This window comes from Pseudophryne corroboree, chromosome 12 (assembly GCF_028390025.1).
Source record: "Pseudophryne corroboree isolate aPseCor3 chromosome 12, aPseCor3.hap2, whole genome shotgun sequence".
Lineage (NCBI taxonomy): Eukaryota > Metazoa > Chordata > Amphibia > Anura > Myobatrachidae > Pseudophryne > Pseudophryne corroboree.
In genome coordinates this window covers 62,049,100-62,075,527 of record NC_086455.1, presented here as the reverse complement: position 1 = coordinate 62,075,527, position 26,428 = coordinate 62,049,100, and the positions used below count along the sequence as shown (strand labels likewise).

General features: G+C 47.9%; 1 protein-coding gene across 3 annotated transcripts in view; it reads right to left on the bottom strand.

Moving 5' to 3' along the window:
* Positions 1 to 23,128, bottom strand: part of GOLGA5 (golgin A5) — a 61,096-nt gene extending 37,968 nt beyond the window's left edge. Inside the window, exons 1-3 of one of the 3 annotated variants that reach the window (XM_063947567.1) lie at positions 22,849 to 23,128; positions 21,414 to 21,977; positions 9,293 to 9,514 (exon numbers count right to left, since the gene is read on the bottom strand). In XM_063947567.1, the coding sequence (XP_063803637.1) occupies positions 9,293 to 9,514; positions 21,414 to 21,927 (736 nt within the window). In that variant the 5' untranslated portion in view covers positions 21,928 to 21,977; positions 22,849 to 23,128. The remainder of the gene's footprint in view (positions 1 to 9,292; positions 9,515 to 21,413; positions 21,978 to 22,848) is intronic. The other 2 variants (XM_063947565.1, XM_063947566.1) reach the window with 2 other exon arrangements.
* Between the last annotated feature and the right edge of the window lie 3,300 nt (positions 23,129 to 26,428).

Genomic DNA, 26,428 nt, shown 5'->3' with positions numbered 1-26,428 from the left:
CTGCAATGACCGATTGGATTGATTCCATCTTGAATTTGTACACCCTTAAGAACTGGTTGAAAACTTTTAAAATAAGAATTTACTTACCGATAATTCTATTTCTCGGAGTCCGTAGTGGATGCTGGGGTTCCTGAAAGGACCATGGGGAATAGCGGCTCCGCAGGAGACAGGGCACAAAAGTAAAGCTTTTCAGATCAGGTGGTGTGCACTGGCTCCTCCCCCTATGACCCTCCTCCAGTTAGGTACTGTGCCCGGACGAGCGTACACAATAAGGGAGGAATTTTGAATCCCGGGTAAGACTCATACCAGCCACACCAATCACACCGTACAACTTGTGATCTAAACCCAGTTAACAGTATGATAACAAAAGGAGCCTCTGAAAGACGGCTTCCTACAACAATAACCCGATTTTTGTAACAATAACTATGTACAAGTATTGCAGAATAATCCGCACTTGGGATGGGCGCCCAGCATCCACTACGGACTCCGAGAAATAGAATTATCGGTAAGTAAATTCTTATTTTCTCTATCGTCCTAGTGGATGCTGGGGTTCCTGAAAGGACCATGGGGATTATACCAAAGCTCCCAAACGGGCGGGAGAGTGCGGATGACTCTGCAGCACCGAATGAGAGAACTCCAGGTCCTCTTTTTGGCAGGGTATCAAATTTGTAGAATTTTACAAACGTGTTCTCCCCCGACCACGTAGCTGCTCGGCAGAGTTGTAATGCCGAGACCCCTCGGGCAGCCGCCCAAGATGAGCCCACCTTCCTTGTGGAATGGGCATTTACATATTTTTTGCTGTGGCAAGCCTGCCACAGAATGTGCAAGCTGAATTGTACTACAAATCCAACGAGCAATAGTCTGCTTAGAAGCAGGAGCACCCAGCTTGTTGGGTGCATACAGGATAAACAGCAAGTCAGATTTCCCGACTCCAGCCGACCTGGAAACTATATTTTCAGGGCCCTGACAACATCCAGCAACTTGGAGTCCTCCAAGTCCCTAGTAGCCGCAGGTACCACAATAAGCTGGTTCAGGTGAAACGCTGACACCACCTTAGGGAGAAACTGGGGACGAGTCCACAGCTTTGCTCTGTCCGAATGGACAATCAGATATGGCTTTGTGAGATAAAGCCGCCAATTCTGACACTCGCCTGGCCGAGGCCAGGACCAACAGCATGGTCGCTTTCCATGTGAGATATATCAAATCCACAGATTTGAGTTGTTTAAACCAATGTGATTTTAGGAATCCCAAACTACGTTGAGATCGCCCAGTGCCACTGGAGACATCAAAAGGGGGTTGTATATGCAGTACTCCCTTAACAACTTCTGGACTTCAGGAACTGAAGCCAATTTCTTTCTGGAAGAAAATCGACCGGTCGAAATTTGAACCTTAATGGACCCCAATTTGAGACCCATATACACTCCTGTTTGCAGGAAATGTAGGAATTAACGTAGTTGAAATTCTTCCGTGGAGCCTTCCTGGCCTCACACCATGGAACACATTTTCACCTAAGCAGTGATAATGTTGTGCGGTCACCTCCTTCCTGGCTCTGACCAGAGTAGGGATGACCTCTTCCGGAATGCCTTTTTCCCTTAGGATCCGGCGTTCACCCGTCAACGCGGCTGCGGTAAGTCATGGAACAGACATGATTCTTGCTGAATCAAGATCCTTTCTAGTATCTCTTGAAGTTCCGGGTACCAAGTTCTTCTTGGCCAAACCGGAGCCACGAGTATAGTTCTTACTCCTCTCCTTCCTATCATTCTCCATACACTGGGTATGAAAGGCAGAGGAGGGAACACATACACCGACTGGTACACCCACGGTGTTACCAGAGCGTCCCAGCTATTGCCTGAGGGTCTCTAGACCTGGCGCTTCATGTGGGACGCCATCATAACCACCTTTGGTCTTTCCCAACGGTTTACAAACATGTGGAAACTTCCAGATGAAGTTCCCACTTTTCCGGGTGGAATTCATTCATGCTGAGGAAATCTTCCTAGTTGTCCACTCCCGGAATGAACACTGCTGACAGTGTTATCACATGATTTTTCGCCCAGCGAAGAATCCTTGCTGTCATTGCCCTCCTGCTTCTTGTGCCGCCCCGTCTGTTTACGTGGGCGACTGCCATGATGATGTCCTACTGGATCAGCACCGGTTGACTTTGAAGCAGAGGTCTTCCTAGGCTCAGAGCATCGTAAATTGCCCTTAGCTCCAGTATATTCATGTGGAGAGAAATCTCCAGACTTGACCACACTTCCTTGGAAATTTCTTCCCTGTGTGACTGTTCCCCAGCCTCTCAGACTGGCATCCGTGGTCACCAGAACACAGTCCTGAATGCTGAATGTGCTGCCCTCTAGAAGATGAGCACTCTGCAGCCCCCACAGAAGAGACACCCTTGTCCTTGGAGACAGGGTTATCCGCTGATGCATCTGAAGATGCGATCCGGACCATTCGTCCCGCAAATCCCCCTGAAAAGTTTTTGCGTGAGATCTGCCGAATGGAATCGCTTCGTAAGAAGCCACCATTTTTCCCAGGACTCCTGTGCATTGATGCACTGATACTTGGCCTGGTTTTAGGAGGTTTCTGACTAGGTCGGATAACTCCCTGGCTTTCCCCTCCAGGAGAAATACCTCTTTCTGGACTATGCCCAGAATCATTCCTAGGAACAGCAGACGTATCATCGGAAAACAGCTGCGATTTTTGGAATATTTAGAATCCACTCGTGCTGTCGTAGAACTACTTTAGATAGTTCTTTTCCGACCTCCAACTGTTCTCTGGAAACTTGCCCCTTTCAGGATATCGTCCAAGTAAGGGATAATTAAGATGCCTTTCTTCTTTTAAGAATCATCTTTTCGGCCATTACCTTGGTAAAGGCCCGGGGTGCCGTGGATAATTCAACGGCAGCGTCTGAAACTGATATTGACAGTTCTGTATCACGAACCAGAGGTACCCTTGTTGAGAAGGGCAAATTTGGACATGGAGGTAATCCTTGATGTCCAGGGACACCATATAGTCCCCTTTTTTCCGGTTCTCTATCACTGCTCTGAGTGACTCCATCTTGATTTGAACCTTTTTATGTAAGTGTTCAAAGATTTCAGATTTAGACTATGTCTCACCAAGCCGTCTGGCTTCAGTACCACAATATAGTGTGGAAGACTAATACCCTTTTCCTTGTTGTAGGAGGGGTACTTTGATTATCACCTGCTGGAAATACAGCTTGTGAATTTTTTCCCAATACTGCCTCCCTGTCGGAGGGAGCCGTTGGTAAAGCAGGCTTCAGGAACCTGCGAGGAAAAAATGTCTCGACTCTCCAATCTGTACCCCTGGGATAATACTTGTACGATCTAGGGGTCAACTTGCGAGTGATCCCACTGCGCGCTGAGACTCTTGAGACTACCCCCCCACCTCACCTGAGTCCGCTTGCACGGCCCCAGCGTCACGCTGAGGACTTGGCAGACGCGGTGGAGGGCTTCTTTTCCTGGGAAGGGGCTGCCTGCTGCAGTCTACTTCCCTTTCCTCTATGTCTGGGCAGATATGACTGGCCTTTTGCCCGCTTGCCCACATGGGAAACGGAAGGATTGAGGCTGAAAAGACAGTGTCTTTTTCTGCTGAGATGTAACTTGGGGTAAAAAGGTTGGATTTCCCAGCTGTAGCCGTGGCCCCCAGGTCCGATGGACCGACCCCAAATAACTCCTTCCCTTTATACGGCAATACTCCATGTGCCGTATGGGATCTGTATCACCTGACCACTGTCGTGTCCATGACATCTTCTGGGAGATATGGACAACGCACTTATCTTGATGCCAGAGTGCAAATATCCCTCTGTGCATCTCGCATACATATATATAGAATGCATCCTATTAAATGCTCTATATCAATAAAATATTTTTAGTCAGGGAATTCGACCAAGCCAACCCAGCACTGCATCTCCAGGCTGATGGCGATCGCTGGTCGCAGTATAACCACCGTATGTGTGTATATACTTTTTAGGATATTTTTCCAGCTGCCTATCAGCTGGCTCCTTGAGGGCGGCCGTATCTTGATAAGCGTGTGAGCGCCTTATCCACCCTAAGGGGTGTTTTCCTAACTTCTGGCGGGAAAGGGTATAACGCCAATATTTGCTATCGGGGTAAACCCACGCATCATCACACACTTCATTTTATTTTATCTGATTCAGGAAAAACTACAGGTAGTTTTTTCACTCCCACATAATACCCTTTTTTGTGGTACTTGTAGTATCAGAAATATGTAACACCTCCCTCATTGCCCTTAACGTGTGGCCCTAATGAGGAATACGTTTGTTTATTCACCGTCGACACTGGATTCAGTGTCCGTGTCTGTGTCTGTGTCGACCGACTGAGGTAAATGGGCGTTTTTTTTTTTTGTTTTTTTTTTAAAAACCCCTGACGGTGTTTCTGAGACGCCTGGACCGGTACTAATTGTTTGTCGGCCGTCTCATGTCGTCAACCGACCTTGCAGCGTGTTGACATTTTCACGTAATTCCCTAAATAAGCCATCCATTCCGGTGTCGACTCCCTAGAGAGTGACATCACCATTACAGGCAATTTCTCCGCCTCCTCCAACATCGTCCTCATACATGTCGACACACACGTACCGACACAGCACACACACCTGGAATGCTCTGACAGAGGACAGGACCCCACTAGCCCTTTGGAGAGACAGAGGGAGAGTTTGCCAGCACACACCAAAAAACGCTATAATTACATAGGGACAACCTTATATAAGTGTTTCTCCCTAATAGCATCTTTATATATATATTTATATCGCCAATTAGTGCCCCCCTCTCTGTTTAAACCCTGTTTCTGTAGTGCAGTGCAGGGGAGAGCCTGGGAGCCTTCTCTCCAGCCTTTCTGTGAGAGAAAAAATGGCGCTGTGTGCTGAGGAGATAGGCCCCGCCCCTTTTCCGGCGGGCTCGTCTCCCGCTCTTTAGTGAAGTTTGGCAGGGGTTAAATATCTCCATATAGCCTCTGGGGGCTATATGTGAGGTATTTTTAGCCAGTATATAGGTTTACATTTGCCTCCCAGGGCGCCCCCCCCCAGCGCCCTGCACCCTCAGTGACAGCGTGTGAAGTGTGCTGAGAGGAAAATGGCGCACAGCTGCAGTGCTGTGCGCTACCTTTAGAAGACTGTCAGAGTCTTCAGCCGCCGATTCTGGACCTCTTCTAACTTCAGCATCTGCAAGGGGGCCGGCGGCGCGGCTCCGGTGACCATCCAGGCTGTACCTGTGATCGTCCCTCTGGAGCTGATGTCCAGTAGCCAAGAAGCCAATCCATCCTGCACGCAGGTGAGTTCACTTCTTCTCCCCTCAGTCCCTCGTTGCAGTGATCCTGTTGCCAGCAGGACTCACTGTAAAATAAAAAACCTAAGCTAAACTTTCTCTAAGCAGCTCTTTAGGAGAGCCACCTAGAATTGCACCCTTCTCGGCCGGGCACAAAAATCTAACTGGAGGAGGGTCATAGGGGGAGGAGCCAGTGCACACCACCTGATCTGAAAAGCTTTACTTTTGTGCCCTGTCTCCTGCGGAGCCGCTATTCCCCATGGTCCTTTCAGGAACCCCAGCATCCACTAGGACGATAGAGAAATTGAGTATTGGTCTGACCGTCCCGTCTGGCTTTGGCACGACAAAAAGATTGGAATAGAACCCCGTTCCTCTCTGAGAAGCTGGAACCGGAATGATGACCTCTGCTTGTAGCAATTTGAGAATTGCTGCCCGTAGTGCTCTTGCTTTTTGAGGGCACCGAGGCAATCCTGTTGTAAAAAACTGACTGTGAGGCCTCTGTTGAAATTCCAGCTTGTATCCCTGAGAGATTAAGTTGTTCACCCAAAGCTCTGGCGAGGTTTTGGCCCAGATGTCCCGAAAACCTTCCAGTCGGCCGCCCACCAAGGGGGACCCCAGGTGAGCTGGGAGGCCGTCATGCCACGGTCTTGTCAGCAGGTTTATCGTGCTTTCTGTTTGCTGCTTGTGAGCGGCCTCTACCTCTGCCCCCACGCGCTTGTGTACCGAAACCCCTTCCTCTGGCTCGAAAGGACTGAGATCTAAATGAAGTAAATGCCGGTCCCGAATAACCTCTCCTAGTCTGTGGAGCGGTTCTCGTATAAGGAGTAGGCAGAAAAGTGGACTTCCCCGCTGTAGCCTGCAAAATCCACTTGTCTAATTCTGGTCCGAACAGCATTTCACCCCCAAAGGGGATGGATTCTACCGCCTTTTTGGTCTCGGAGTCTCCCTGCCATTCTCTGAGCCATAAAATCCATCTAGCCGATATGGCGGATGCAGATATGCACGATGCTATTCTGCTAATATCTTTAGAAGCTTGACATAAGTACGAAGCAGATTCCCGAATGTGTTCCGCCAGTTGGGTAATCTCTTCCAAACTGTTTTCCTCCTCAATAGCTTGTACAATACGGCCGGACCATGCACCCATGGCCTTGTTGACCCAAGCATAGACTATCGCAGGTCTCTGCGCTGCAACAGCTGCGACAAAAATTGACTTTAACGCAGTGTCAACTTTACGGTCTGACGCGTCCTTTAAAGTAGTGACGTTAGGGATTGGTAAAATTGTCTTTTTTGACAACCTTCCTAGTGAGGCATCCACTACCGGCGGAGTCTCCCACTTGTCCATTACACCCTTAGGTAGGGGATAAGTTACCTGAAACCGTTTCGGAAATTGAAACTGTTTGTCAGGTTGTTTCCAAGCCTCCTCTATCTGAGATTGGAGGGATTTAGGAATAGGAAACACTGCTGAACGCGGCTTCTGGGATTCGAACAAATCGAAATCTTCCGGCTCCCGTATTTCCTCGTCCTTAAAGCTCAGGATCTCTTTTACAGCGTCAATTAAGGAGTCTAGACCTGAGATTGCCGAGTCCTCTTCTGGAAAGTCGGCGTCTAGGTTAGGTTCAATTAACTCACCTTCCTCCGTATCAAGAAGAAAACCCTCTTCCTCTTCTGATTCTGGTATCATAGGGAGAGTTCTCGGCCGGGATCAATTGCTTTTCACAACCAGCACCGTAAGCGTGAGGACCTGTCAGGAGCACAAGGAGTGAGACGTCACCCCGGATAACTACTATCCAGGTCTGAAGACACGCCGAGTTGCTGCTTGCTTAGCGTGGCCACGCTGGACTGATAAGTACTTAATTATATCAAAAGCTGTCTGCAGTTGTTATATTGGAGCAAGGGGATTCCTGCATTAATACGCTTGCTATTAACAAACTCCATGCTTTGAACTCTAATCAAAATCTTTATCAGCTGAAAGAGTTTCATGCTTTTAATTTTCTCTGCTCTCCATCATGGCATGATAATGGCTACTATCATTTAGTGCACTAATTAAGCTTAATAATCCCGGAGTGGCTACATTATATATTAAATATACTATACATGTTTTAAGTGATAATAGAATAACACCGGCCGTGTGATCTATGTTTGTTGTGTATTTGTTAAATAAATGTTACATGTTTTAAATATACATTGATTTGGACAGCGCTTCATTATTGTGTATAGTTCTTTTAACAGCCTTGCGCACACTTGTGTCTGCGTGTGCGGGCGGCGTTAACCTGATTAGAAATTCCTCCATCGTCTTTGAGAATCCCGCAGCCCATTCTGATTGCTGCTTGCGCGATTCTGCCATCTCCATGGAGATTCTGTTAGCAAGGTTGTCTTCCCATGCCTTAGCCAGAGCACTGCTCCCCTGTGGCGCGTCCTTGTCTAAGCAGGAGTCGCACACCCCGGAGCTGCCAACCCGTGTGCTCTTCTTGTTACATTTCGTACAAACATAACAGGTCTTAGAGGTCTTGGTTGCCTTAGACATGTTGTTTTGAAAAACCCTGTACCAGGGTAACCCGCCGTGCTTTCACCCTTTAAACTAGGAAGAGAAAGACTGGGAGATGATGGAAGCGAAGGTATTGGATCCGGCTGGAATTACCTGTCCTTTTCGTATATAAAAAGGAGCAGGTAAGTAACGGTATCTTTACTTTAATTAAATTAAAAAAAAAAAAAAAAAACACCAGCCGAATCGTAATCCTCACACCCCAACTGTAATCAGCTACAATGTTGGAGTTGGTATACACTTGCTTCCGTGAATTTTCTGCGGGATCTTTGACACAGAAGTCCCCTGAAAATATAAATTGTAAAGTAATATTACTTTTCAGGAGATCCTCATATACTGTAAATATATTTTACACCAGCAGAGGGAGCTGTTGTCTAACGATCACTCTGCTATATGTTACTATGCACTATGCAGGCAGTGCAGCAGGGGGAGCTAGTTCTGTAATAAGCAGTCTTTTCCTTACTTTACTGGGGGGGAGGGGGGAAGACCCATCCCTTATCCCATTCTGGAGCCATAATCATTAACTATGGCCCCCACTAAATGTCTGCCACACATATGCTTAATGTCTGTTCCCACGTATGATTTTACTTTTTTTTATACTGGCTTGTACTTTAAACGTACTTGCTGCTTTGGCTCCCCTCCCGCTGGCTGGCGCGCGCCGAGTCTCGACGCTCGGCGAACAGACTTTTCCCCCCTACTAGCCGGCGCGCTCCGGACCCGCTGGCCGGCGTGCGCCTTGACAGCCCCGTAGTGGCGCCTGTGCTCCGCTTCGGCTGTTTGTCCTTGTGCAGCGCGCCTCTCTGCCGTCGCTCCCTGCTCACTGGGAGGACGGGCTGAGTCCCGCGCCGCACTCTGCTCCCGCGCCCGCCGCTGTAGCTGCAAGAGGGGGTCTATTTCTATTCTCAGGAGCCAGCAGTAGGAAAGACTTTCAAGGGAAAGATAGAAAATAAATAAATAAATAAATAAAATAAATAAAGTACATGAAGTACCCTAGTCTAAACTACGTCTTCCTTCAACCAGTACTCACTGTTAGGAAGACTTGGAGGATCTCCTGTGGAGAGAGGCAGGTCCCTTCAATAGGGATCTTTGTCTCTCCAATAGATATGTGTGTCTTTGTCTGCCTTTTAGTAGGTGGACGCAGCACACTCTTGTTTAAATCAGGAGCTCAGTGCTACCACGTGCTTCACCTCAAGCACAATTTTTTAAACTGAGGGAGGAGGGATGTGAAGGGGGAGGAACCGGCTGTGGAGACAATGCTAATTTTAGATTGTGCCACACCTCCGGTTCAAGGCTTCACACCCCTACTGTATAGGACTCCAGTGTCCCCTAGTGGATGAAAGAGAAATGACATTTACTAAAGGTACAGGTGAAAACCGTTCTAAGTTCAACCAACAAATAGCAAAATACCTCCGATCACTAAAATCCATTTCGCAGTACGAAGGGTTTGACATTACCTTCCTGTGCCTCCTTGGACCTTTGGATCAATGTCGCCATTTCCTGGTTAAGAGACTGCACCTCACTTCTCAGAAGCTGGTTCTCCAAGCGGAGATTGGACAGTTCATGGGACTTTTGATCTCCATTAATGGGCCCAGGACTGGAGGCTGCTTCCGGTTGTTTACTGTCCTGCGTTTTAGCTTCCGGCGCACGCTGTACAGACGGAGAGTCGGTCAGATCTCCTATAAAGAGATGGGAGCATAAATATAGTATTGAGAAAATAAAGACAAAAGGTGTATTTTTTATCCAGTATGAAAAACCCTCCTAACAGTGGCTATGCATTCATTCATATTCATCCTTACTGAAATCTGTGCTTTTCCCTACCAGGGCATGATGAACAATCACGTAGTCCTCACCAGGTGCTAAAGCGTTATAATGAAACCTCTGCAATTACCAATAAGGCCAGATTTTGGCAAGAATGTGTCCTCAATGGAAGAGAGTGAAGCGGAGTTGTTTGCCTTACTGCACCACAAATGCACAGTATCACCACCAGTACCTCGCACTATCATGGACACTTGTGGACAGATGATGATGGATGTGGGTTGTAATCACAGGGTCAAAATGCAACTCCTCTTTGTAGAATAGAGTAGTGGAATACAGGACAACAGTGGTACAATAGGATAATTCCCAAAGCACCCCAGCAAAGCTACAACTGTGGGACCGATACAGAATTTAAAGCAAACTAGGACCCATTTGCCCTTGGAACAAAGTACGTTGCAATGCAAGGGGTACAAGTGTATTTGGTTTTTTGCATGCAGAGGAAATACTGATTTATTTTACATATAGTGTACTGGACAGCTTTGCTTTTACACTGAAATACAGAATTTAGCTAAAGACTCGCCCCGTATCAACTCTAAATCTCTCATTTTACGTTTGCCCCACCTGCAACATGATTTAGTCATGGTGCAAACTGGTCACTTTTTTATTTGCTCTGAACTGCGAATCAGGCCCTGTACATCTAAAAAAAGAAAAAAAAGAAAATAATCAGGGAATGGGCGAGTCAAGATCCAGACCGCAGTTCCACGTAGATGCTGTTGTGTGACCTCAAGTATCAATGAACTGAAGCAGTGGTGTAATGAGTGGGTCACAGTGACTCCAGTATGCTGCAAAAGCTGGATCTACACACTAACGGATCAGATCGCTTCTTTATGTTGGCTTATTCTTAACAGAATAATTAAGGACTAATGAGTTGTACACACGGAGCGATTTTTGCCTATTTTGCTCCGTGTGTATGCCCCATAGCGATAGCGATGCGCGGCCGCGCAAGTCGCTATCGCCACCTCAGATCATTCATGCATGCAGTATAAATCTAGTCAGATCGCCTAACATGCACTGATTGCTCAGCACAGATTGCTGTGTGTATTCCAGTGTATAGGGATGTGTGCTAACTAGATTGCTTAGCACACAGGCACAAGTCGCCCCGTGTGTATGGGGCAAAAGTAACATCAGTAGTTGCTCAGTTAAAGCACATTTTTTGTTTCATTTCAAATCCATTGTGGTGGTGCATAGAGCCCAAAATATGAGCATTGTGTCGATGTCCCAATATTTATGGACCTGACTGTATATATAAAATCGGATGTATGTATGTATGTATGTATATTCCAGCATAACTCTGGAGTGCTTGGAGCAATTTACACCAAACTTGGTAAACATAGGTCTTATAATCTGGCAAAAAATACTGTGGGGGTAAGACACCCCTAGCACCCCTAGGGGTGGGGGTGGGAAGGGGGGTGACTTTTAAAAATCCATAGTTTTCTGTATAACTCTGGAATGCCTGGAGCAATTTACACAGAGGCACCCACGTGGAGGGGCAGAGGCATACTTTAGTGTCAAAGCTAAGCAAGAAGACCTAGGGCCCTCTGACATAGAGTGAGCCTGCAACCTTAACATATTTAACATACAGCGGGCGGAGCTTGGTCTGTTGCCCCTGCATGTACAGCACTGAACAGGGCAGCAGCAGAGGCGGGACGTGGCAGAAGAGGCAGAATATTCTCCTCAGCACCAGCATTTTGACAGCATCATTCCGCGGAAGCCCAGAGGTGCGGCCTGACAAAGAGTGGCATTATTCTTTACATTCCGTACTGAAGCATGGGTATTCAGCTCGTAACATATAAATGGCATCACATCGAATGTCTGTTCTCTATACACGGCTCAATGTTGAAAAAAAATAGGATTTTAGTACCTAGCGGTGAATCCTTTTCTCCTAGTCCGTAGAGGATGCTGGGGACTCCAAAAGGACCATGGGGTATAGACGGGATCCGCAGGAGCTTGGGCACACTGAATAGACTGACTGGGTGTGAACTGGCTCCTCCCTCTATGCCCCTCCTCCAGACCTCAGTTATAGGAACTGTGCCCAGGAGAGACGGACATTTCGAGGAAAGGATTTTTGTTTAAACTAAGTGCGAGAAAACTTACCAGCCCACACCACAAACACACCGTACAACCGGAGTATCAGGAAACCAGATAATAGTATGAATTAACAACAGCAACAAGCTGAATACAACTAATACACAACCTGCGTGTAAACAAATTTAACCAGCAATAATACACTGCAAGTAACAGTCCGCACTGGGATGGGCGCCCAGCATCCTCTACGGACTAGGAGAAAAGGATTTACCATAGGTAGTAAAATCCTATTTTCTCTTACGTCCTAGAGGATGCTGGGGACTCCAAAAGGACCATGGGGTCTATACCAAAGCTCCAGAAGGGGCGGGAGAGTGCGGACGACTTTGCAGCACCGATTGAGCAAACATGAGGTCCTCATCAGCCAGGGTATCAAACTTGTAGAACTTAGCAAAGGTGTTTGAACCCGACCACGTAGCTGCTCGGCAAAGCTGAAGTGCCGAGACCCCTCGGGCAGCCGCCCACTTTTCTTGTAGAATGGGCCTTTACTGACTTCGGCAACGGTAGCCCAGCCGAAGAATGAGCTTGCTGAATCGTACTACAAATCCAGCGTGCAATAGTCTGCTTAGAAGCAGGATTTCCAATCTTGTTGGAAGCATACAGGACAAACAGAGCCTCTGTTTTCCTGGCAAGAGCCGTTGTGGCGACGTAAATTATCAAAGCTCTTACAACATCAAGAGACTTTGGAACTGCCACAGCATCCGTAGCCACAGGTACCACAATAGGTTGGTTAATGTGAAACGAAGAAACCACCTTCGGCAGAAATTGATGACGAGTCCTCAATTCTGCTCTATCCGAATGGAAGATCAAATATGGACTCTTGTGAGATAAGGCCGCCAACTCTGACACTCGCCTGGCAGACGCCAGAGCCAAAAGCATGACTACCTTCCAAGTGAGAAACTTTAACTCAACCTTACGCAAAGGTTCAAACCAGGGAGACATAAGAAACTGCAAGACCACTTCAAGATCCCATGGCGCCACAGGCGGCACAAATGGAGGATGGATATGCATCACTCCCTTCACAAAAGTCTGAACCTCTGGAAGGACGGCCAATTCCTTTTGAAAGAAAATAGATAAAGCCAAAATCTGCCCTTTGATGGAACCCAATTTCAGGCCTGCATCGACGCCTGCCTGCAAAAAATGGAGAAACCGACCCAAGTGAAATTCCTCCGCAGGAGCAGTCTTGGTCTCACACCACGAAACATACTTTCTCCAAATACGGTGATAATGTTTCGCCGTAACCTCCTTCCTAGCCTTAAGGAGAGTGAGGATGACCTCCCCAGGAATACCTTTTCGAGCTAAGATTTGGCGCTCAACTTCCATGCCGTCAAATGCAGCCGCGGTAAGTCCGGAAACACGCATGGTCCCTGCAATAACAGGTCCTCTCTTAGAGGAAGCGGCCAAGGATCTTCCACTAGTAATTCCTGAAGATCCGGATACCAGGCCCTGCGTGGCCAATCTGGAACGACGAGAATCGCCTGAACCTTTGCTCGTCGTATGATTCCTAGCACCTTTGGAATGAGAGGAAGCGGAGGGAACACATACACCGACTGAAACACCCACGGAGTCACCTGTCCACTGCACTGGCTTGGGGGCCCCTTGACCTGGAACAATACCTCGGAAGCTTCTTGTTGAGGCGAGACGCCATCATGTCTATCAGAGGAATTCCCCAACGCTTCGTCACTTCTGCAAATACCTCTTGGTGAAGAGCCCACTCTCCCGGATGGAGATCGTGTCTGCTGAGGAAGTCTGCTTCCCAGTTGTCTACTCCCGGGAGGAAGACTGCTGACAGAGCGCTCACGTGCTGTTCCGCCCAGCGAAGGATTCTTGTGGCCTCCACCATAGCCGCACTGCTCCTTGTTCCGCCTTGACGGTTTCCATGCGCCACCGCTGTTATGTTGTCCGACTGGATCAGGACAGGTCGACCCTAAAGAAGGCTCTTTGCTTGTAGCAGGCCGTTGTAAATGGCTCTTAACTCAAGAACATTTATGTGGAGACAAGATTCCTGGTTTGACCATTTCCCCTGGAAATTTCTTCCTTGGGTAACTGCGCCCCAGCCTCGGAGACTTGCATCTGTTGTCAGTAGGACCCAGTCCTGGATTCCGAATTGGCGCCCTCCTAGAAGGTGAGAGCTTTGTAGCCACCACAGGAGAGAAATCCTGGCACTGGAAGATAGACTTATTTTCCAGTGCATGTGCAGGTGAGACCCGGACCATTTGCTCAGCAGATCCCACTGAAACACCCGGGCATGAAACCTGCCAAACGGAATGGCTTCGTACGCCGCAACCATTTTCCCCAGAACCCGAGTACATAGATGAATCGACACACTTGTCGGCCTCAGAAGCTCCCTGACCATTGTCTGTAGTTCCAGAGCTTTGTCTTCCGGAAGAAACACTTTCTGTAACTCCGTGTCTAGAATCATGCCCAGAAAGGGCAGCCGAGTGGTCGGAATCAACTGAGACTTTGGCAAATTTAGAACCCAACCGTGTTGTCGCAGAACAGACAGAGACAAATCCACATTTCTTAACAATTGTTCATTGGACCTCGCCTTTATCAGGAGATCGTTCAAGTACGGGATAATTGTAACCCCTTGTTTGCGAAGGAGAACCATCATTTCCGCCATGACTTTGGTGAAAATCCTCGGGGCCGTGGAAAGCCCAAAAGGCAACGTCTGGAATTGGTAATGACAATCCTGTACCGCAAACCTGAGGAAAGCTTGATGCGGAGGATATATCGGGACGTGTAAGTAGGCATCCTTTATGTCGACTGACACCATAACACCCCCTCCCCCCTTCTAGGCTGGAGATCACAGCTCGAAGAGATTCCGTCTTGAACTTGAAAACTTTCAAGTATGGATTGAGGAATTTTAGGTTCAGAATCGGTCTGACCGAACCGTCCGGCTTCGGTACAACAAAGAGGCTCGAGTAGAACCCCTCCCCCCGTTGGGACGGGGGAACGAGAACAATGACCCTCTGTTGACACAACTTTTGTATTGCTGCCATCACCACCTCCCTGTCCGGAAGAGACACTGGCAAGGCCGAAATGAAAAAGCGGTGAGACACTATTTCTAGGACCCAAGGATCCAGGCCTGATTGGACCCAGACCGGACTGAAGATCCGCAGACGGCCCCCCACCGGTCCGGACTCCCACAGGGGAGCCCCAGCGTCATGCGGTGGACTTGGTAGAGGCGGGGGAGGACTTTTGGTCCTGGGCACCTGATACTGCAGGCGACTTTCTTCCCCTTCCTCTACCCTTTGAAGCGAGGTAGGACGAGCCTTTTCCTCGCTTGTATTTATTTGGATGAAAGGACTGCATCTGCTGATGGGGTGCCTTTTTCTGTTGTATGGGAACATAAGGAAGAAAAGATGACTTACCCGCAGTCGCGGTAGACACCAGGTCAGCCAGGCTGTCACCAAACAAGACACTACTTTTGAAGGGGAGAGCTTCCATAGCCTTCTTGGAGTCGGCATCAGCATTCCATTGCTGGATCCACAGCGCCCTCCTGGCCGAGATCGCCATGGCATTGGCTCTTGATCCCAAGAGACCAACATCCCTCGCTGCATCCTTCAGGTAATCTGCAGTGTCCTTGATATAACCAAGAGTCAAAAGAATATTATCTTTATCAAGGGTATCCATATCAGAAGCTAAATTATCAGCCCATTTTGCAATAGCACTACTCACCCATACCGACCCCACAGCAGGTCTGAGTAATGCATCCGTATTAGCGAAAATGGCCTTCAAAGACGTCTCCAGCTTGCGATCCGCCGGATCCTTGAGAGTTGCCGTGTCAGGGGACGGAAGCGCCACCTTCTTAGACAAACGGGATAGAGCCTTGTCGACATTCGGAGACGACTCCCATTTTTCCCTGTCATCAGAGGGGAAAGGATACGCCATGAAAATTCTCTTGGGAATCTGCCACCTCTTGTCCGGCGACTCCCAAGCCTTTTCACAAAGAGCATTCATTTCATGAGAGGGGGGAAACTTCACCTCAGGCCTTTTCCCTTTAAACAAACAAATCCTTGTTTCCTGCACCGCAGGTTCGTCAGAGATACGTAAAACATCTTTACTAGCCACAATCATGTACTGAATACTCTTAAACTAGCCTTGGGTGTAAAGTAGCCTCATTGAAGTCGACATCGGAATCAGAATCCGTGTCGGTATCCGTATCTACCATCTGGGTAAACGAACGCTTTTGTGACCCTGACAGGGCCTGTACCTGAGTCAAAGCATCCTCCATGGATTTCCTCCACACTTGTGTCTGAGACTCCGATTTATCCAATCTCTTAGACAATGAGGCCACATTTGCATTAAGTGCACTTAACATCGTAACCAAATCAGGTGTCGGCTGTGCCGACAGAGCCATCTCCAGTCCCGTATCTGCGCCCCCAGCAACCTCCTCCGGGGAGTAACACTCAGCCTCAGACATGCCGACACGTAGTACCAACACACCCACACTGCCTCAGCTAGGGGACAGACCCACAGGGAAGCCCGGAGAGAAAAAACACAGAGGGAGTATGCCAGCTCACACCCCAGCGCCCATATATCACACCAAAACAATATATGTGGAATAGCGCTACTCGATATTAAAATATAAGCACCAAATATCTGTGCCCCCCCCCTATTTTGCTCCCTTTTACTTGAATGGAGCTTGGAGGTCCCGGGCCAGCGTCTCATGCAGCGGCTGTAGAGGAGAGAAAATGGCGCTGGTGACCTGTGCGGCTAAGCCCCGCCCATTCCCGGCGCGCTTCTGTCCCGCAAAAATTCAAACTGCTATGCTGGCGGGGGTACGGAAAACGGTGCCCGGGCACCGAAAATGCCCGTCTGCCAGCCCTTTAAGACCCCAGTAACATGCTGCCCAGGGCGCTCCCCCCCCCCAGCGCCCTGCACCCGCAAGTGCCGTTGGTAAAGTGTGTGGGAGCATGGAGCACAGCGCTAGCGCTGCGCTGCTACCTCGGTACTGAAGTCTTCTGCCGTCTGATGTCTTCGGATCTTCACATACTCACCCGGCTTCTTTCTTCTGGCTTCTGTGAAGGGGGTGACGGCGTGGCTCCGGGAACAAGCAGCTAGGCGAACCAAGTGATCGAACCCTCTGGAGCTAATGGTGTCCAGTAGCCTAAGAAGCAGAGCCCTAAACTAAGTAGAAGTAGGTCTGACTTCTCTCCCCTCAGTCCCTCGATGCAGGGAGCCTGTAGCCAGCAGGTCTCCCTGAAAATAAAAAACCTAACAAAAGTATTTTCTAGAGAAACTCAGTAGAGCTCCCCTAGTGTGTGTCCAGTCAGTCCTGGGCACAAAGTCTAACTGAGGTCTGGAGGAGGGGCATAGAGGGAGGAGCCAGTTCACACCCAGTCAAAGTCTTTTCAGTGTGCCCAAGCTCCTGCGGATCCCGTCTATACCCCATGGTCCTTTTGGAGTCCCCAGCATCATCTAGGACGTAAGAGAAAATCCAATGAGCCAAACCTAATGAGACCTATGTCCAAGTAATTACAATAAATCAAACCCTCATCAGGACAAAATGTCATGGAGCTCCAGCTCTGGGTGTATTATTGCAGGTGGTACACTTGTTATTGCTCAGGTTTTGTAATTAGAGAATTTTGGAGTGCTCTCCTGGAGGAACGGTGGGAGAACACTTTCTTTTAACTAATCAAACATCCTCTACTTTAAATAAAAATCTACTGTCGGGTAACACGTCACTTTTAATGTTAGACATGCCAGAAGGGCAAAAGACAGCATCCAGCCCTGTATCACTAGAAAGGAGTGAAATATGTTTCTCCGAATCTTTATACCCTGTGTCTATTGGCATTTTCTTACACAAATAATGAATCCTTAAGTAGTTTACTGCATTGCATATGATGCGGTCTCTACACCAGTATACATGGTAAAGATTTTCTTGGCATAATCACCATCCAACAATGCATTATCTACCGCTGCATATGTATATTTATCAGAACAACCATTATTATCAAAGGAATCACCAACTAATTGTCATCTAAACTGGTTTAAAACCCCCTCCTCTGGAAACCAGGGAAAGTGCTGCTATGACCATTCACTGGAGACCTCTGCTGGCCAACCTGCGTAATCAACTATGAATACAGAGGGGTGGAACCAAGGATTAGAAATGATAACCTTACACTGAGTGGATTTCAATCCAAGTACCAGCAATTAAGTCGAACCCTCCATCCTATTGCACTCAGAAATTATTACAAATCCTGTATAACAGACATCACGGTATGCTCTCCATTGGGGCTCAGTTCTTAACATCTTCTGGGCTCCCAAATTTACCTGAAGATGCTCAGGACCAAATCCAGTGTCTTCCCCACAAAGGCTGAACCCAAGTTCCTTGGTTGGGCACACAACTATGCTTGCAAATCTTTAGGTGTGCTGCCACTAATCAAGGACATGGGGGGGTAATTCAGACCTGATCGCTGCTGAGCGTTTTCGTACAGCAGGCGATCAGATCTGAACTGCGCATGCGTATCCACCACAATGTGCCAGCGTGTCGCACAACAGCACCGGGCATCGGTGCCTAACGACGAAATGGTGCGAAAACAATTGCACGGGCGATCGCAAGGTGATTGACAGGAAGTGGTAGTTTGTGGGTGTCAACTGACCGTATTGCAGGAGTGTCCGGAAAAACGCAGACAGGCTCAGGCGTTTGGAGGGAGGGTGCCTGACGTCAGCTCCGGCCCCGATCACCAGGAATCCATCGTAGCAGCTGATAACTCAGTGATGTTTGTGCAGCTCTGCTAAAGAAACGAACGCACACTTGCACAGGCTTTACCCCCTCCCTCTGTAGGCGGCGACTATCTGATCACAGGGCTGCAAAAAACGCATCCTAGCAATCAGGTCTGAATTACCCCCATGGTTACAGCCTAATCCCCCTTCCTCGATTCTTCAGCACACTTACCGCCTTGGTGATAGCATCAGAGAAGCATCATCATCTTTCCCACCATTGCTGCATGACCCACTATCTTCCAAATGTCCGCAAACCATTCCAAGCCTGATCTGAACTGCCACAGCAAGTGGAGGCCAGGGATCTGGCCTCATGATGCCGACTTCCCCTTCCAGCCAGGGCTGAGGCGACTTTCTATCACCCACATCCTGAGCTGAAGAACATTACTGGTTCATCCTCTCATGCTGGCCTCTCTTTGTGAACTGGGAGTGAGAGAGGTGTAACAGTAGTTCAAAGGATCCGGCTGATATTGGGCAGTTCCTAACGATATTGTATAGTGTACTTCCACGCGTCGTATGCTGTTGGGAGGGCCATGCTGCCGAATGTAGCATTGTCCCACTCCTCCTCCCGCCGCTCATCGCAGCCGATGTCAGAGTCCCATCGCAGGCAATGACATCATGCAGACATCACACTGATGTGCACATAGCCTGAGTTCTCCTCTCACCTCCCTCCCCACTCTGATGGTACACCTCTAGCACCCGAGATCTGCCTTCCCTCTACCACCTGAGGGACTTTCATTTTGCAGTGAGACCAGCTCTGACTTCTACTAGCAGTCTGAAGAGCAAAGCTTGGAGGGAGATAAAGTACCAGCCAATCAGCTCCTAACTGCCATGTTACAGGCTGTGTTCGAAAAATAAGAAAGTACCAACCAGTCAGCTCTAAACTTTCTCTCTCTCCAAGCTTTGATAAATCTCCCTCTTGGTGTGGTGAGCACCTCCTATCACTAAAACAAAGACGTGTCAGTCTCTGTTCAATACAGCACCGATGTACTCGAAAACACTTATCACGACTGTGGCCCTAACCACCCTTCATGTCTGACCTGCTATAATACGCTCCAACCCTAGGGAACCACTGCCTGCACCTCCGCAACCATAGACATCACTGGAACCCAATGTGGCCCGTGAAGTTTTGTTGCTACACATGGCCTTCCCTCTGCTATGCCTTGCAACAAAGATGGCCACTCCAACACCTTGGCCAACCCTCCTACTGGCTCATATTCCCTTCCCTTTAAAATGTAAGCTCTCATAGGCAAGATGATCTACCCAACATCTCGTGTTCCTCATGTATCCCTGTCTTATGCTGAATTAGATCTGTATGTGTATTGCTCAGGCTGTATCTTTCATCTTATTCTGCATAACTTATGTTCATGTCTATCATCAGGATACGGGCATTAGGTCGACATGCATTAGGTTGACATGGAAAATGGTCGACATGCGTTTTTCATTTATTTATTTTTCATTTTTTCAACTTCTTCATACTTTATGATCCACGTGGACTACGATTGGGAATAGTAACCTGTGCCGAGCGCAGCAGAGCGAGGCACCTTGCCCGAAGCATGGCGAGCCATGCGAGGGGACACGGTGCACTAATTGGGGTTCCCCGTCACTTCATGATGAAAACGACACAAAAAAAAGGTAAAAAAGAACGTGTGTCTACCTTTTTCCGTGTCGACCCTATGACCCATACTCCTGTCATCCCTGTCTTAAGTTAAACTGTTCTGTCTGCTATGCGATTTGGTTGAAACTGTATCCAATATTCTGCTTACTTGTAATGGTCTTTTATGTCACTTGTACTTATGCAATGGTTAACCACTGTGTATTGTATTGTATTTATGCCGTTACATCTTTATGTTTACCACCTATACTGCGCTACAGAAAACCTGTGGCACCTTTTAAGTAAAGATAATTATAATAATCACAAGTAACTAAAAGCAGGGGTAGCCTCCTGAATTAGAGAAATGTAGGGATGCAAGAGACGGACTGCCACTGGGGTAATAGTGCTTGGATGGGATATTTAAAAGCAATTAAAATTTCAACCTATAGTTAAAATGTCATTTTTATTTTTTTTGTACAATTCTGGATGTATATTCTAAACCAGTGGTTCTCAAACTCGGTCCTCAGGACACCACACGGTTCATGTTTTGCAGGTCACCTGTAGATTTTTCAAATGTGACAGTTGGCGATACACAGTGCACCTGCTGGGTGACATGGAAAACGTGAACCGTGTGGGGTCCTGAGGACTGAGTTTGAGAACCACTGTTCTAAACAATTATGCTATTATATTCAAATAAGAAAAGGTTAAGGATATGCTAGATTAGTAGGGATATTCAATGCATGTCGGATCCTGCCCGACGGAGAGGATCCGACAGTGCAGTATTCAATTTGCAGGCAAATCCGACTGATTTTGCCCGTTTTCGACAATGCCAGTCCAACTTTTTTTAAAGTCGTACTGACATTGTCGAAAAGAGGGCCAAAAACCTATCTGATTTGGCTGCAAATAAGACACGTGGATCCGTGGCTAATCCGCAGATACACGTGTTTTCCGACCAGTTGGAAAAACGGCAGCCCTAATGAATAGGTTGAATCCTGATTCGACCAAAAAAAGTCGGAAACTGCTGTCTTTCCGACTAGACGGCAAGTCCGACTATCATTGAATAGACCCATTTATCTACATTTAGGGGGGGAACTCAATTAGCCGCAGTGAATTACGGCAGCTAATTGATCCCTGGAGGCAATTTTAATTATTCCCAGTAGTCAGCATTATCTGGAATTTTGTTTCACGAAGGTAGGTGAAACACGATAAAGAAAACACTTTTTTTATTTTTTTGCACCAAACAATACCACAATTAATTTAATCCCCCCGATAAACTGAACCAATTGTCCTACAGTATGTCTTAAAATGGTGGCATTTTATTTAAAAATAAATAAAAAAGGTTTATTTTTTTTTACCTTGGATCTGAGGGGAAATATTTTCAGTTGTTTTGATACTTTGTGAGCTTGTTCTCCCAGAGTGACTGACAGGGGACGTCTCTCTGATATTCTCTTTTTTAGGCTCCAGAACCCCATTGTGCACCTTTTCTGAGCTATTGAGAAAATCAAACAGCAGTTCATCATCTGGCTCGGATTTCTTGCGTCTAACAAACTGGTTGGTTGTCCTGTGTGATGAGAGATTAGCAGACGTGCTGTGAGACAATTCTGTATTCATCCTCTTGCTGCTCTTCACGTTGGCTGTCCCAGCTAAGAGCGTGGCCTTTTGGTGTTTTATATTGTCCGCCGCAGAGGAGATGAAGCTGGGCTTTGCATAGCTCTGGAAATTCTCTTTTTGCTTGTCCGAGTTATTGTCAGATTCGCTACCCAACATACCTTCATCCTCTTTACTCTTACTTAAAGCAGTTGCTGCTCCTTGGTCCACTAGATTCAAGAGGTCCTCTGCTTTACCAGCCAAGTCAACAAACCAAGACATTGTGAGAGATAATCAGCTGTCAAGCTTCACAGATGCACAGTCATGACCTGCTGCAAAACATACAGATGTTTATTATATGTATTGCACCATACAGGGGCACAGGCAAATCAAACTATTGAGTATAAGGAGATTGCAGGGTGCTCTGATGAATTTTGTAGTACTATATAATGAAATGATATATATATATAGCTACAAGGAGCTATTGAGAAGCAACTGACGTCATGATATCATTTTAACCTTGTATCAACACTATTGGGAGGAAGGTACCAGGATTTCTATATGGATGACAGACACTGAGGTTACCAACCAGGTAAGAAGGCCACCAGGGTGGGGGGCTGAGTTGAAAGTGAGGTTACCATCTAGGATGGAATCATAAGTGGGGGCTGGGTAATAGGTTACTACCAAGTGGATTGGGTCACCAGGGAATACTGGGTGATCCCGGGATCACCACCCACGAGATAGGGTCACCAGACGGACTGGGTGATCTGGAGCTTACTACCCAGGAGATAGGGCCACAAGGTTAGGGGACTGGGTGATACTGAGGTCACCACCCAGGAGATCGGGTCACCAGGGAGAACTGGGTGATGCAGAGGTTACTACCTCGGAGAGAGGGTCACAAAGGGAAGGGGGGGGGGGGGCTGGGTGATATTGGGGATGCTACTTAGGAGATAAGGTCACTACCCTGGGTCTAGGCTTACCATACTATCCCTTTAAACCGGGACACCTATGAATTACACAGGTTCTATGGCTGGCTGACTTCAAGCCCGCATTTCACCTGGTTTTAATCAGCCACAGAACCTGTGTTATCCATGAGTGTCCCAGTTTAAACGGAAGGTATGGTAAGCCTAGATATAGCAAATGGTAGCGTCTAGTCTCAGAGGCTGGGTGATGGGAGGGATACAGAATCTTGGAGGTAAGTACCCAGGCTCCTACCCTATCTGCCCTGCGTGACGGGCGGGTGACAGCGGTTCTCTCACAGTCCCTGCTACGGTCTTGTGTCCATCCCCCACCGGACTCCGGAGACGTGGACCCGGAACTGCAGACTGACACACGGCAGGTCCCCAAACAGGGTGTCCTTGGCGCTGCCTGTCTGGCCTTCGCTCACACCACCGAGAACAAACAAGCCCAGGAAAGAGCGCCACTGGTTGCCCAGCCGCTGCTTACTGTACTTATCATAGAGACTGGGAAAAAGAAAGAGCGCCGCTGCCTGCCGGTGTGGTGGGCTCGGCTTCAGAGTCCAAGCTACAATCCTAGTCCTACCATAGTGATTGGTCAGATCACTGCAATGGCAGACACACAGTCATCTGTATTATTACTTTAATATGGATATTTTATGTCAGTGGAGGAATAAGACAATGTTCTTAAAAGCTTTGATGGAACAAATAAACAATTTTACACCATATTAAAAAGTACCTGTGCTGTAGAGAGGTGTTGTCCTCAAATAAAGTAGCTTTTATTTTAGTGATCTTAAAAAATAAAACAAATTTTGTTTTCAATATAAAAAGTCTTTCTCTGTTCAGAGGATATTTTCTAACTATGTTCCGGCATCAGAAAGTGCTTGGTGTCTCATAAAATACATACTATATATGCATATATGGGAAGCAGTTACTTTCCCGGCTGTCGGAATCCCGGCGGTCAGGATACCGATGCTGGAATCCCATGCCCTCCAACATTTTACACATAAAAATCGGTACAAATTAGGAAAAGGCCCTTTCCTATACTTTCAATGGAAGTTTGGAGAGTCAAAAATCAGTACAGACCATAATAAAGGTACTGTACCTGCCAAAAAGGTGCAGCTGGAGGGTATGGAATCCCGAAAGTCAAGGGAAACCTGGTGGGCGAAATCCCGACTGTAGCCTGGAATCCCTGTGGTCGGGGGGTGGTCCACGGCACCCCTAGAGGGGGAATTAATTACCGGGCCAGAAGCGTAGAGTTCGCAATGAGCACCACGAGGGGACACGCTGCACTCTTGGTCGGGGCCCCACCTGTCGGGATTACGGTGCCGGTTTTATGACCACCAGGATCCAGACCGTCGGGATCCCATACTGATACCGCATATATATATATATATATATATATATATATATATTTCTCTAACGTCCTAAGTGGATGCTGGGGACTCCGTAAGGACCATGGGGAATAGCGGCTCCGCAGGAGACTGGGCACATCTAAAGAAAGCTTTAGGACTATCTGGTGTGCACTGGCTCCTCCCCCTATGACCCTCCTCCAAGCCTCAGTTAGATCTCTGTGCCCGAACGAGAAGGGTGCACACTAGGGGCTCTCCTGAGCTTCTTAGTGAAAGTTTTAGATTAGGTTTTTTATTTTCAGTGAGACCTGCTGGCAACAGGCTCACTGCATCGAGGGACTAAGGGGAGAAGAAGCGAACTCACCTGCGTGCAGAGTGGATTGGGCTTCTTAGGCTACTGGACATTAGCTCCAGAGGGACGATCACAGGCCCAGCTTGGATGGGTCCCAGAGCCGCGCCGCCGGCCCCCTTACAGAGCCAGAAGGCAGAAGAGGTCCGGAAAATCGTCGGCAGAAGACGTCCTGTCTTCAACAAGGTAGCGCACAGCACTGCAGCTGTGCGCCATTGCTCTCAGCACACTTCACACTCCGGTCACTGAGGGTGCAGGGCGCTGGGGGGGGGCGCCCTGAGACGCAATAAAAACACCTTGGATGGCAAAAAAATGCATCACATATAGCTCCTGGGCTATATGGATGCATTTAACCCCTGCCAGAATCCATAAAAAAGCAGGAGAAAAGTCCGCGAAAAAGGGGCGGAGCCTATCTCAGCACACTGGCGCCATTTTCCCTCACAGCTCCGTTGGAGGGAAGCTCCCTGTCTCTCCCCTGCAGTCACTACACTACAGAAAGGGTTAAAAAAAGAGAGGGGGGCACTAATTAGGCGCAGTATTAACTATACAGCAGCTATAAGGGGAAAAACACTTATATAAGGTTATCCCTGTATATATATAGCGCTCTGGTGTGTGCTGGCAAACTCTCCCTCTGTCTCCCCAAAGGGCTAGTGGGGTCCTGTCCTCTATCAGAGCATTCCCTGTGTGTGTGCTGTATGTCGGTACTTTTGTGTCGACATGTATGAGGAGAAAAATGATGTGGAGACGGAGCAGATTGCCTGTAATAGTGATGTCACCCCCTAGGGGGTCGACACCTGAGTGGATGAACTGTTGGAAGGAATTACGTGACAGTGTCAGCTCTGTATAAAAGACAGTGGTTGACATGAGACAGCCGGCTACTCAGCTTGTGCCTGTCCAGACGTCTCATAGGCCGTCAGGGGCTCTAAAGCGCCCGTTACCTCAGATGGCAGATATAGACGCCGACACGGATACTGACTCCAGTGTCGACGGTGAAGAGACGAATGTGACTTCCAGTAGGGCCACACGTTACATGATTGAGGCAATGAAAAATGTTTTACACATTTCTGATAATACGAGTACCACCAAAAAAGGGGTATTATGTTCGGTGAGGAAAAACTACCTGTAGTTTTCCTGAATCTGAGAAATTAAATGAGGTGTGTGATGATGCGTGGGTTTCCCCCGATAACAATGGATAATTTCTAAAATGTTATTGGCATTATATCCTTTCCCGCCAGAGGTTAGGGTGCGTTGGGAAACACCCCCTAGGGGGGATAAAGCGCTCACACGCTTGTAAGGGCTCTACCTTCGCCTGAGATGGCCGCCCTTAAGGATCCTGCTGATAGAAAGCAGGAGGGTATCCTAAAAGGTATTTACACACATACTGGTGTTATACTGCGACCAGCAATCGCCTCAGCCTGGATGTGCAGTGCTGGGTTGGCGTGGTCGGATTCCCTGACTGAAAATATTGATACCCTAGATAGGGACAGTATATTTTTGCCTATAGAGCATTTAAAAGATGCATTTTTATATATGCGTGATGCACAGCGGAATATTTGCCGACTGGCATCAAGTCTAAGCGCGTTGTCCATTTCTACCAGTAGAGGGTTATGGACACGTCAGTGGTCAGGTGATGCGTATTCCAAACGGCATTTGGAAGTATTGCTTTATTAAGGGAGGAGTTATTTGGGGTCGGTCTTTCAGACCTGGTGGCCACGGCAACAGCTGGGAATTCCACGTTTGTACCCCAGGTCGCCTCTCAACATGAGAAGACGCCGTATTATCAGGCGCAGTCTTTTCGTGGACAAGCGGGCAAAAGGTTCCTCATTTCTGCCCCGTGACAGAGGGAGAGGAAAAAGGCTGCAGAAATCAGCCAGTTCCCAGGAACAGAAACCCTCTCCCGCCTCTGCCAAGCCCTCAGTATACGCTGGGGCTTTACAAGCAGAATCAGGCACGGTGGGGGGCCCGTCTCAATGAATTTCAGCGCGCAGTGGGCTCACTCGCAATTAGACCCCTGGATCCTTCAGGTGATATCTCAGGGGTACAAATTAGAATTCGAGACGTCTCCCCCTCGCCGTTTCCTAAAGTCGGCTTTACCGATGTCTCCTTCTGACAGGGAGACAGTTTTG